Source organism: Amphiura filiformis, chromosome 15 (assembly GCF_039555335.1).
Source record: "Amphiura filiformis chromosome 15, Afil_fr2py, whole genome shotgun sequence".
Taxonomy (NCBI): domain Eukaryota; kingdom Metazoa; phylum Echinodermata; class Ophiuroidea; order Amphilepidida; family Amphiuridae; genus Amphiura; species Amphiura filiformis.
In genome coordinates this window covers 49,272,920-49,287,459 of record NC_092642.1, presented here as the reverse complement: position 1 = coordinate 49,287,459, position 14,540 = coordinate 49,272,920, and the positions used below count along the sequence as shown (strand labels likewise).

Below are 14,540 nucleotides of genomic sequence, written 5' to 3'. Positions count from 1 at the left end.
AGCGTAGCAGGCTGGCAATTTAAGTTTGCCGCATGCATGTCAAAATATTTTGGGATTAAGTAAACATTGATCACAGATGGGAGGGGGCAGGGGTGATTGCCCCCTGACAACCCAAAGAAAAAAAGAAAAGGTTATTCCTAGTTCATAGTACTGTTTAAATATGCATACATTTAATAAACACCTTGATTTGGGTATAAAATAGTGTAAAATCTTGCATTTTTGCTTGGCACGAATTGAACTCAACATGTATCAACTGTCACAAAAATTTATTGCAACTTTTCGACCTATTTATTAAAGGAGTATTTTGTGATCCTAGCATCCTTTATTTATGTCATTTTTCATTAGATATCCATGAAAAAACCTATTCCCAAAATTTCAGTTGATTCCGATTTTGCGTTCGCGAGTTATGCATGATTATGTGTATTACACTGCTCCATAGACAATTCAAATTTCACGATATCTCTGCTAAACGAATTAATCTGCAAGAAATATTTTGTACATAAACATTATGTAGCCAGAGGTTTCCAGTGATATAAAAATCTCAACTTTTTTTGAGAAAAGTGGGGGTATGAGGCTGTGGATCACGAAATGCCCTTTTAATATCTAATTTGATTGACCTATTATGATGAATAGGGTGTCAGACTATTTGAGGAAACTATAATTGCTGTACACAAAATTGTGTACATGAACTTTATGGTTGACTGAGTTCAAATGCAAATCACAAGTGTCGTTTTATACCAATTAGGATCGTGCATGACCCGTCTTGTCATGACATGTTTTATGGTATGGTGACTATATTCATACTTCACTTCATTCAGGCTCAGTGTTTATGTACCTAATTAAAAAGTACCCGGTAGTCCAAAACAATATACATATTTTTTGTTTTTTTAATGCAATTTTCATTATAACACTTGAACTTTTACATGAGATAAAACGCTAACTTAACCGAGTGATATGAATGGTGTAACATTTTGTTCATCTGATTTCTGTCATTCATATCTGTAAAATTTCTAAAATACTGTACACTTGAAAATGATCCAATATTTGGCAGCTGACATGGACTGGCTAACCATGTATAAGGTGTACTTCCATATTATCATTCATAACGGCAGAGTTAAAATTTCATCACTCGCTGTGACTGAGAACCAATAATTGGTCTTGATTCACAGGTTGAAACTTATGCTGTAAAAATTAAAACTTCATTCTTCCAAAAAAATTTATTGGAATCATTTGATTGTCGTAAGTTATTTTTTTATGTAGACGTAAAATATTTATAACATTCATTTTCATGCATATATTTTAATAATCTGTGCAAGATATGTTCAAATAAGGAAAACAAAATTAGCAGGAGTTAAGTGGGAGATTTAATATGTGGTTATGGTAAAAAAACAAAACTGAACTATGTGTGTCTGCTGATGCAACCTTTGTGTATTTACATGTAGTTAGGTCAAAAATGCCACGTTGCACTAAGTGTTGATGCTTGTCACGTAGCACCCACATGCTCTGATGTGTCTATTTCTCTCACATTCTCAATAACTAAAACAAGAGTTTTCAACCTATTTAGTATAATTATTATGTTCAGCAGTCTTGCTCAGTTATATTCATGGGCTACTGATTTCTCAATCATCTTTGTAATATTCAAGCACCGATTTGCAAACTGTTTGGCAGCAATACTATCTGCTGCTCTAGATAAATGCATCGTGACCAAACATACAAATGCACATCTATAGGTAGTGACAGAGGAATTGTTTTACATTGATGATGTTCGAAATGCCTACCGTTGAGTATAAATAATATCCTAAAGCGCATATGTTCATTTCCCGTCTGGGAGCTTTAGTGATAATATGTATTTGTGACCTCATTACTACTAAACTAGGAAACTGTCTAAATGTGTCTTTTTCAATATCTTGACAAAGCTGTAAAGATTAGTTATAAACTTTTAAATGACACCAAGTTTGATTTTTTTTTTACTATTTATATAATACAATTGAACTTACAGATGTAATAGGAGTTTTACAGTAATTTACATAATAATACAGTCAATTTCCCTCACCTCCTATGTATATTGAAGCAAATTGCAGCCAAATGTAACTTAACCTGCATTTTTCCACCTCAAATTTATTTTTCCCTTCCCTTCTTTTTGGATTTGGTGGGGTGGTCTTAGAGGTGCATGCACCTGTTCGCTCCAGCCATTGACTGGACTTTTGACAAACAATTGTGTTCCTTATATGCTATTGTGTTATTTTTGATGTAACTTACGTGCGATATTATATCTTTGTAATTCTGTGCCAGTGATAAAGTGTAATAAATAAATTAAAATAAATATATTACACAGCACTGAATCAGGATCAACAAAATCCAAGAGGTTACCGGTACTATGAATTAAATTGTCCTCTTTGTTAGAAATATTTGGTAAGTGCCAAGATGGGTGCCACAGCCAAATAATAATTTTAAAATGTGATAATACTCTATGTTCCGAATCTTTTTGAGGCTCTCATCTTTAAAATTAGGTCTGCATACCTGTTCCAGGTTTTATGAGAAAGGGTTATATTTCATGAAGCCCTATTTTACTAAACGTGTGGATAGCAGTGACATTATGACTACATTCTGTTGGCAATATTGTAATGTTTACCATGTTATGGTTACTGTCTACTGAAGATAACCTTCTTCAAACATGTTTTGACCACCTCTATACAGTTTACTTATTAAATATAAACCAATAAAGGTCATCATTTAGTTAATAGCCATTCACTTATAAATACCATGTGCAAAAACTATCTGTGCATGCAAAAAATGCGAAGGCCATGATGTGCACCAAATATAATTTTAAAATCAATGTACTTAGGGGGTCGGTCACCCACCTTTGCACTGTATTTTTTATGGAGCCTGAGAGCACATCATACACCAAATTGCATTCTGAATACGAGGAATATCCTTCTCATATCAAATAATTTTAATTTTTTTAAATTCGCGATATAATACAAATTTTATGGCCAATTTAAAAAAAATTGATATTTCTTATATTTTTAATATTTAGCAGTCCTCGTAGTAAATTTATGAATCTGATGATATGTACTTAAGTGTATGTAGCTGGGAGGAAAACCCGTCCATCATATGATAATTTTGACCTTTCGTATTGAAGATGTACATTTTCCCCAAAAAACACCTAACAAAAATTAGGTCAAATTTGATAGCTATCCAAGCCCTTCAATAACCAGTGATTGGTTTGTTTATATTCAATGTTATTGGAAATGACTATAAGTATTACAGACTACAGTCCATCAATAGTGAGCAACCTGGTTGATTTAATGCTATATTTTGTTATCTACTGTAGATAGCAGCTTATAGGCATGACAGTGGTTGTCAAGCTGATAATACATCTGCTATCTACTGTAGATAGCAGCTTATAGGCATGACAGTGGTTGTCAAGCTGATAATACATCTGCTATCTACTGTAGATAGCAGCCTATAGGCATGACAGTGGTTGTCAAGCTGATAATACATCTGCTATCTACTGTAGATAGCAGCCTATAGGCTTGACAGTGGTTGTCAAGCTGATATACATCTGTGATCTATCCTAAACAGGATTCTTCAGACAAGAAATTAATATTATATCACTATTTTATTTTCTGATTTATTCCATGATTGATTGGCAAGCCCTAGGTGACAATAATCAATGACATGCCAATAGCTTTCAACAGCATATCCCTTATTACCAGCAGTGACATAGTTAATATCCTATGTCATATGCCATCTGCTTTAGGTAGCAAATTATGTTCCAATGATAAGTCTAACAAAATGGTTTCCAGTAGGACACACATACAATGTATTTCAGTTTTTGGAATAATTTTAAGGTGGTGCTACACCCCTTGATGAATTGGTGGCTATTTTTGCATTTTTCTCAAATAATAACACACTGGTAACAAAAATTATGTATATTATAAGGGCAAGGAATCCAATTACTACACTGAAAATTTCAGTGACTCAAGACAAGTGGTATGTTATTTATGATAAGAAAAGAGGTACCACTAGAATGTACCTCATTTCTTAACATATATAATGAACCGCTTGTCTTGAATCACTGAAATTTCAGTGAAGTAATTGGATTCCTTGCCCCTATAATATACATAACTTTGTTACCAATGTATAGTTATTTTTTGAGAAAAATACAAAATACAAAATTAGTCACAAAATTTATCAGGGGGTGTAGTACCACCTTAATTAACACATAGTTTATTTTCTGAATCTTTAAGGGATCCAAAATGAGCGTTTATTGCGTTTCGACAGTATTTTTTGTGGGACATGAGAGCACCTCAGACCTATCGAATTGCATTCTGAATACGAAGCATGTCTTTCTGATATCAAATAATTTTCATTTTTTAAAATCACAATATAATACAAATTTTATGACAAATTATAAAAATTTGATAGTTTTCAAATTTTTGATATATAACAGTCCTCGAAGTAAATTCTATAAATCTAATGATATATTCTTAAAGTGTATGTAGCAGGGAGGAAAAGCCGACGGTCAATTGAAAATTTTGACCTTTCATATTGAAGATATGGATTTTTTTCCCAAAAAGACCTAATTTTTTTTGGTGTTTTGGGAAAAAAATCCATATCTTCAATCTGAAAGGTCAAAATTTTCAATTGATCGTCGGCTTTTCATCCCACCTACATACACTTTAAGTATAAATCATCAGATTTATAAAGTTTACTTCAAGTACTGTTAAATATCAAAAATATCAATTTTAATGATTTGCCATAAAATGTGTATCAAATTGCGAATTTCAAAAAATCAAAATTATTTGATATCAGAAAGACATTCTCCGTATTCAGAATGCAATTCGATATGTCTGATGTACTCTAATGTCCCACAATAAATACTGTCCAAACGTTCATACCCCAGCCCTTAAACTTGTTCTATAAATCCTGACACAGAATTGAAATAAAAATAGACTTGAGGGAAAAGTAGTCTTACATCATGAATTAGTGGTTCATTGAATAGAACCACAATGGTTTCAAACATAGCCTTCAAACAGTGTCATATACAGTTGCTGTCTACTATAGATAGCAATTATTAGAATGGTGTTTTAAGGCTATTATTAATTCATTTGACCCAGTTTGTCAATCCAACAGAGGTCACTGTGTGAGCGTTCTATCACCTGTGGATGAAATTAGAGACATGTTGACGTTAACCTAATACTTACCGGTCTTCATGCAGATTTTAATCATATACTGTGTAAGCCACTATTTTCACGTACAGATATTTTTGTGGTTGTGAGCTTTACTAATATTTTCACGGGGTGGTGATTTCACAGTTGTAGATTTCTTAGTACCGTAATTAAGCTTAGTAATTAAGCTTCCTTATTGAGCACATTTGTGTGGCATTTAATTTATAGGCTATGTCACACAGCGAAAAGCGCAAAAATAAAACCACCAGGAAAATAGTGGCTTGTGCAGTGTTTAAGGATATCTGTGTGCAGCTTTTGAGCTGAATGTGACCATATAGATGCAAAACGGAGACTCAGTGAGACAATATGAGACATTTTGCAGCATTGATAGTGATTGCAGTGTACATGTAACACATGCTATCAGTTATAGATGGGTAACTTCTGTATTCAATTATGGCAGATAAACATTACATTTATTATCTAGGTGTTATACTCACACATAAATCACAGCCTGAATACAGTTTGCATTTTGTGAGATCAGGTTTCAAATATCAATGTGATAAATCAACTTTCGTTTTATGAGCTTACTGGTTGCATTTCCAGCAGCCATTGTTGCGTTACATTAAATGTAACTCTATTGTGATGAATATCAAGCCTACAAGCATGGTATTATTGGTACTTTGGTGGAGGTTTAAATTAATATTGGCTTTTGCTATCTACTGTAGACAGCAGGCCTGGTAGAAAGCAAGTAATTTTGTCAAATAACTGGCTGTTAAACCAAATCATTGTGGTATGCAAGAAATGAAGACAATATATCATATTTACAACACTGCCAGCTTTTGCTGTAGAAACCAAGTGATTTGTAAGATACCTGGCTACCAGAGCAAGTCATTATAGTATGCTTGAAATCAATTATTTTTATCAGTAATTTACATCAGTTTACAACACTGTCAGCTTTTGCTGTCTACTGTAGAAAGCAAGTAATTTGAGATACCCGGCTACCAAACCAAGTCATTATGGTATGCAAGAAATCAAGATAGTATTTTAATTAATAATTTACACCAGTTTACAACAGTGCCAGCTTTGCTATCTACTGTAGAAAGCAAGAGATTTATGAGATACCCAGCTACAAAACCAAGTCATTATGGTATGCAAGAAATCAAGATAATATTTTTATCAATAATTTACATCAGTTTATAACACTGTCAGCTTTGCTATCTACTGTAGAAAGCAAGTGATTCATGAGATGTAAGAAATCAAGATAATATTTTTGTCAATATTTTACATCATTTTACTACAACACTGTCAGCTTTTGCTATCTACTGTAGAAAGCAAGTGATTTGAGATGCCCAGCTACCAAACCAAGTCATTATGGTATGCAAGAAATCAAGATAATATTTTATCAATAATTTAAATCAGTTTACAACAATGTCAGCTTTGCTATCTACTGTAGAAAGCAAGTAATTTATCAAATACTCGGCTACTAAACCAAGTCATTATGGGATGCAAGAAATCACGATGATATTTTATCAATAATTTACATCAGCTTACAACACTGTCAGCTTTTACTATCTACTGTAGAAAGCAAGTAATTTGTGAGATACCTGGCTACCAAACCAAGCCATTATGGGATGCAAGAAATCAAGATAATATTTGAATCAATAATTTACATCAGTTTATAACACTGTCAGCTTTGCTATCTACTGTAGAAAGCAAGTGATTTGTGAGATACCCGGCTACCAAACCAAGTCATTATGATGTGCAAGAAATCAAGATAATATTTTTATCAATAATTTACATCAGTTTACAACACTGTCAGCTTTGCTATCTACTGTAGAAAGCAAGTGATTTATGAGATACTCAGCTACCAAACCAAGTCATTATGGTATGCAAGAAATCAAGATAATATTTTATTAATAATGTCCATTAGTTTACAACACTGTCAGCTTTTGCTATCTACTGTAGAAAGCAAGTGATTTATGAGATACCCGGCTACCAAACCAAGTCATGGTATACAAGAAATCAAGATAATAGTTTTATCAATAATTTACATCAGTTAATGACACTGGCCACTTTTGCTATCTACTGTAGAAAGCAAATGATTTATGAGATACCCGCTACCAAACCAAGTCATTTTGATATGCAAGAAATCAAGATAATATTTATATCAATAATTTAAATCAGTTTACAACACTGTCAGCTTTGCTATCTACTGTAGAAAGCAAGTGCTTTATGAGATACCCGGCTACCAAACCAAGTCATTATGGGATGCAAGAAATCAAAATAATATTTATATCAATAATTTACATCAATTTACAACACTGTCAGCTTTTGCTATCTACTGTAGAAATCAAATGATTTGTAAGATACCTGCCTACCAAACTAAGCCATGGTATGCAAGAAATCAAGATAATATTTTTATCAATATTTCCCATCAGTTTACAACACTGTCAGCTTTGCTATCTACTGTAGACAGCAAGTGATTTGTGAAATCGTAGACTTTGGAGTCTATGGTGAAATACACGGCTACCAAACAATGTCATTATAAAATACATAATAGCCTGATACATTAACTGTTGGTTTAAGAGCATATACTGATTGGATTTCCATTACCTATAAGAGTCGGTTGGTGCTGTAGCCTGTATGGTGATGGGTATATACATTGTATCTGTGCCTGAGGATTTAGCTTATGCAGCAACGTGAATCAATACTCATCAGTATAACATTTAATTCTATGAGTCACATACACTGTAGGGGAAATAGGGAAGGTTCCTTGAATTCAACTCAAATATGTTTTGAAAATGTTTATTTGATGACCTCTCAGGGGACAGATAAAATTTGATTAAGAATAAATGTTATTAAAAAAGACAATGTGTAAATGATAATTTTATAGCAGGTGCCAATATGACATGAGTGTTCAGTTCAATTATTTTCAAATCCTACAATATTTACAACATTTGTTTTTTGTTTTAACATATGGCTGATTTATACATATCAAACAAAGACAATTGGGGTCCATCCTTACAAGAAATTGTAATCCATAGCCTTGATTTAAACATGATTCTTTTGGAATTAAAAGATGAAAAACAATAAAAACCTCTTGAGATTCAGATGCTAGTTTGAATAGAATTTGTTAAATTAAAAATAGTTTGAAAGCTATACATTCGATCATTCACTTTAATTCTGTTGAGTTGTCATGACAACACATCAGTTGCAAATTAGCAGTAAAATGTTTAAAGAATTTCTGTAGGTAAATTAGATTAAGACTGAGATAAAGACTAGCTTGGACTATTCCTTAATGCAATGGACTCTCCTTATACAAATATATTTTATCTGACATTTTAAATTGCATGGAAGAACACTAAAGGTACATGTACTTGACAACCAGACAGAGATTTGAATGGAATATATTCTGCTCCAAAAAACTATCCTTACACTTGGAAAAATAATCACAATTTCAAAACTGAACCATATTGGGGAAAATTTGGTTTTTTTTAATAGATGCACTATCTAATCTGGCACGTTATGACACCCCATTGAATCCAATGTGACTTCAAACGCAAAGTTACAAGCATTTGATTAGACAAAGGTACAGTTTTAAAAGTGAGAAACTGGCCTATTCAAAACTCCACGGACTAGACATCTGGTTTGAGAGTGGTAAATGGCTAATTTGTGTGTGCCTTTAATTGAAAACAAAAGGAACAAAAGAAAGCTGACACAAAAGAGCTGACAAATAAAATGGAAGTTATGAAAAGTACAGTGAAGTAAAAACTGAAATAAATACTGCTTTAAATAAAGCCTCATTGAAGAGAGTCTCTTTGTCTTTGTTGCTCTTGTTGGAATCTTTTTGCGCCTTGTATAGGCAGTTTGTCACTTTTAAAACTGGACCCTCATCTATTCAATTGCTTGACACTTTACTTCTTCAGGTTACATTGGATATAATGTGGTGTCATATTGTGCAGGATTAGATAGTGCATCTATTACAAATTTACCCCAATATGGTTCAGTTTTGAAATTGTGATTATTTTTCCAAGTGTTAGGATACTTTTTTGGCGCAGTATATATATAGATGCTAATCCAACAAGAAGCTACCAGATTATTGTAGATACATTTGATCCTTCACTTCAATTGGGTTGTCATGGCAACTGATGATGGCAACTCATCAGTTGCAATTTACAAAGGTGTAATAATGTGTAAGATGTAACATTTCTCCCTTATTTTAACTTTGCAAACATGTGATTACTGAGCCATCTAATACCAGATTGTTCCAGTTTTATTCAGTTAAAATGGTGTGCAATCGTAATGCTACCAAAAAGATATTAATGGTTCATTCTAACTTTAAGCAATGTAATTATCTAAGTGCATTTTGTTTTTGAAATATCAAATGTCACTTTCATTGGGCTATTCCATTTAAAATCCACACTACCCCTGTGGAAGATTTTTGAAATATCTTCCACAGTGGGAGTATGTTTTTCGAATGTAATTAGTTGGGGTTAATCATTTTGAAACCCATACTCCCACTGTATTATGCCTTTACCTATATCCTCCACAGCTGGAGTGAGTATTTCAAATGGAAGTTACCCAATTGTTTATTCCATTTGAAACTCATATACCCCCTGTGGAAGATGTTTCCAAAATCTTCCACAGGGGGAGTGTGGATTTTAAATGGAATAGCCCATATTGATGGTTCCAGTTATAGTGGGTTAACGCTAGTGATATGATACTTGCATGTTTTATCATGTAGTCATTTGGTTTTACATTAAATTTTTTTTTTCCTTCAAAAATATGTGTAAAATTGACAGTATTATCCTGATCAATTAAACTATAAGTTGGAAAGGGGTCTGGAATATTTTTTTTAGAAAAAGGAAAAACTGTATTCTGGTTGCTTTTTAGTTGAAACAAATGTTGAATAAAATAGGCTATACTTGGCTTCTGCATACATTTTGTTTTCAAAGTAATTTTTAACATTTTTAAAAATATGAAAATATTCTATTCATTTTTCTTTTATTTTGCAGCACTGGTTGGATCCTACAAAAAGCATTGCAAAACAGTTAAAAGGTAAGCAATAGAGTCTGAGATATTACTGTCAAAGTAATGCTTGCACATGCAAAATATCATGCAGAAATTGGTTTTCAAATTTTGAAATGTTTCACTTTTAAACATTTACTTGAGCATTAAGTTGTAACTGGTTGAATTTGCTGTTGTTGTTTCAAATATAAATGTAAACCGGTACATATGTGATATTATCATAATTTAAAAAGCTGTGTTTCAGTGATTATTTGACTTGGGTCATCATCATGTTTACAAAATCAATTTATAAATGTAAGCCATCTTTGCATTATTGCTATGTACTCAAACATGTTATCCAATTCATGTTTACCAACCATATGGCCCACAGTTGATATTGATGGGATAGCCATAATGGCCAACCATAATGGTGCACAGTTGATATGGTCCTGTGATAGCCATAATGAAGAGCCATTATGGCTCACTGTTGATATAGATGGGATAGCCATAATGGCATTTTCTAAGGGCCGCTACAGACTCTGAGTATTCGATGTAGAATATTTGATGTAACATGTCTATGTTATCTAATCTATTGCCATTCTATTTCCAGTAATGTTTAAGTTCTAACGAATGTTTGATGACGTAAAATTGATAATATGTTACGTAGAATATCTGGTAGAAATATATTATCAATTTTACATCATCAAACATTCATTAGAACTTAAACATTACAAGAAAACGAATGAGAATAGATTAAATAACATTATGTGACATCAAATATTTTACGTCAAATAAAAGTCTGTAGGGTCCTTTAATGTTAATTCAGAATTACCCAAGCCACTTATCAAATCCAGCAAGATAATTAAACATCATTTGTAATAAATCTCTGCAAAGTTGATTCATTGTAAGATAGAAAATGTTAAAACTGATGTTGCCTTGCTCATCTGTTCAAGAACTTGTTGCTATATTATTTAAACTAGAGGCAATCATTATACATGTACACACAATATTAAGTCATAATGACCAGCCATAATGTCCTTTGGACGATTTGGATGGGATAGCCATGGCATTTTCTTAATGTTAATTCAGAATTACCTAACCCACTTACCAAATGCTAATCCTCCAAGATAATTAAACATCATTTCTATATTGAATCATTGCAAAGTTGATTCATTTGAAGATAGAAAATGTTATGTTAGGCCAAAAAAAAAGGTTTGTCTCAAAGCTCGCGCGCATACTTGTAAAATCATGAGATTTGGTAAAAAAAAAATGCAGAATTTTTCTTATTTCAAAATTTTTTTAGTTTTTTTTAGTTTTTCCAGAAAAATTCGGCAAAAATCAGATTTTTTTTCTTCAAATACCATGAAAAAAGTCTGGAATAATAATAAAAAATAAAAAAATCGCTTTTCGCATTTGTTTTCAAACCACTCGTGAGCTTTGAGACAAACCATTATTTTTTTTTTGCCTTACCTAGACCTTGCTCATCTGTTCAAGAACTTGTTGCTATATATTATTATTTAAACTAGAGGCAAATACATGAACACAAAATATTAACAACATGCATCGTCTTACAAAACAAGGTACTCGACTTAACTGAAAGCTCTTACGATGAGCACATTGTAGGCTCTAAGGAATTTACTTCACTACAAACCTTTTCAATGTTGTGTCTCCTTCCGTTCTGCAGGAACAGGCCCGCATTACACATGCATCTTTCGAGTGAAGTACTACCCTGAGGATCCCGGCGCAGTGAGGGAAGAGATTACAAGATACCAGTTATTCCTACAGCTCAAAAGAGACTTGTTTCACGGAAGGCTGCTGTGTTCTATAGATGATGCCGCGTGGTTGGGAGCTTATATCATACAGTGTAAGTTTGCTACCCAGGGAGTTTGGTTTGGGTGGGATGTGCCCAAAGAGACACATATTTGTACCAATCTGTTGTCCAAAAGGGGCCCAGGACCCAGATTTTGGGCTAAATTAAACACCAATTTCCCAGGGTGTTTGGTTTCAGGGATGAAATCAAAACTCGATTGGCGGTTGACCGCAGGTTCCGTCTAGTTCCGTCCGGTTTCTATTGTTCAACACAATGGAAACTGGATGGAACCGGCGGTCAACCAGCGGTCAAGTTATTATTCCACCCCTTTGAGGGATTGGCCTCAAAGATTCTGGAATTAGGACCCATATTTATACCAATTTTTAAGTGGCCAAGGTAGCAAGTCGCTCTTCGTTCATAAAATCATCAAAAACTGTTACTCTGAGACATGTGCATACCTAGTGTTAAAATAGTTTTTAGGCCAAATAAAATTTGTTTCATGTCCCCACATTTTGGAAAAGTGAGGAGGGAAGGAGGTGTTTTGTTTAACTTTTTTAAGCCAAATTGACATTGATACAGCAGATTTCAAGTAAAATTGACATTGCTAGTAGTTTTTATCATCTTCAAGGCAATCCGATGAGGCAGTTTTCTATTTTACGATAATGAGGGTTAGACCCCTTGAAATTGGTTCATAAAAAACTTCAAATTAATATGAAAACAAATTATTTTTTGTTGTGGTCTTAAATCATGATTTTAAAAGTGATAATACCCCATTGAGGTATTAAAATAAAATGTTGACAGTTACACTATTTGGGTAACAAAATTTGCTACCTTTAGTTACTCCATTTTGGATCTGTTTTGAGGGTTGATTAACATGCATGGATAGCACCTATGAAGCAGTAGTATGCCGTCATACACACTGCAGTTGTGATTGTCTCATATTAACATGATAGTGCATCTGTGAACCAATGCAGGTTTTTATCAAGTGATAGTGAATTATTTTTTGCAATTCTTTATTTACACTGTATATGATTTGGATATCTGTTCTCATGCATTACTAAAAATCAAATGAAATACATATGTGTTCAATTGAAATCAAATTATATAGCTGTTTAGGCAACCAGGTAGAAAATTGTATTAGATCAGATCTACCGGTTGGTTTCCTTGCCAGCAACAGGATGATAATTAAATTGAATTGGTATATGATATCTGTTTTTGATTCACTATCAGTAGTGAATCAAAAACATGCTCATCTATCAGGGCACAGTTCTTTAACCCAAATACATTTGTACATTCATTGAAAATTTGGGTACAAAAACTCATACTCTGCAACTTGAGGTCAAATTTTGCACTGTGATTATTTAATTGAGGTTATTGGACTATGCCATTGGGATGAGGCTATTGTGGTCCATAATGTATGGAAACTTGTTGAGCAATAATTTGAATTAGGTGATGGCATGTGAATTTGACAAGAAATAGGAATATTTATCTTACTTCAGTTCGCTTAAAATTTTGGGGAAGAAAAGACATCATATTGCATTGGGTTATTCAATTTAAAATCCACACTACCCCTGTGGAAGATTTTGGAAATATCTTCCATAGGGGAACTGTGCATTTCAAATGGAATTAACACATTAGTAGATCCATTTGAAAGTCACTCTCCCTCAGGGGAAGATTCAAGTTGAATTTTTCAGAGGGTGTATGAAACTCAAATGGAGCTGCCTAATGTGCTCATTCTGTTTGAAATTCATACTCCCCCTGTGGAAGATATTTCCAAAAATCTTCCACAGGGGGAGTGTGGATTTTAAATGGAATAGCCAATTAGGTTTGACTGGATGTCTCGGTCAAAATGGGCCAAACATGCAGGTTGATTTCAGTGGTGGAGCCAGGAATTTTTTTTTCGGGGATTTGAGGGGGCAAAGAGTGCATTTCAGGGTGGGGGAAAAATCACCAAATTTTGCACAAAATTGCAGCAAAATATGGAAATTTTCGTAATTTTTGATTTTACTGAGGACAGCAGGGGGGGGGGGCAAGAGTTCTGACTGGGGACATTTGCCCCCTCATGCCCCCCATGACACCGCCACTGGTTGATTTCCTATACACTGTTAGTGTGGATTTTGTATACATTATAAATTTCCATTACCTTCTTGAAATCACCAGACAGGTCAGTGTTGTATTGCACGTAAGCAGGTCCTCAGGTGCATAAGTAAGTCATATCAAGGGGCCGTCATTATTGACATTTGCATGCAATTCATAACCTCATGAATATAGGTGATTCATATGATCCAATCATATTTTATTATTTGTACACAAGCGGACATAATTATTATAAGTCTGCAAAGTGCGTCTCTCTATGAGGTTTAAAATATTGGGCTTGACTGTTTCTCGCCTAATATTTTTAAAACTCATATCTCTACCAATTAAACTTGGGCAATGGCTGCACTATGGGAACATTTATCAGGTGGGTGTGTTCACTGTTCAAGGTTACTCACTGAGGTCAAATGTCATTTGAGGTCAACTTGTAAAATAGGCTGAAAATTAAAAAAAAA

The 14,540-nt window shown here is 33.5% G+C and overlaps 1 protein-coding gene across 7 annotated transcripts in view; it reads left to right on the top strand.

The window, feature by feature from the left end:
• The window catches only part of LOC140171768 (FERM domain-containing protein 3-like), a 107,891-nt gene that overhangs the window by 19,689 nt on the left and 73,662 nt on the right, over nt 1-14,540 (top strand). For all 7 annotated transcript variants that reach the window (XM_072195092.1, XM_072195090.1, XM_072195095.1 and 4 more), the window contains exons 3-4: nt 10,190-10,232; nt 11,866-12,045. In XM_072195092.1, the coding sequence (XP_072051193.1) occupies nt 10,190-10,232; nt 11,866-12,045 (223 nt within the window). The remainder of the gene's footprint in view (nt 1-10,189; nt 10,233-11,865; nt 12,046-14,540) is intronic.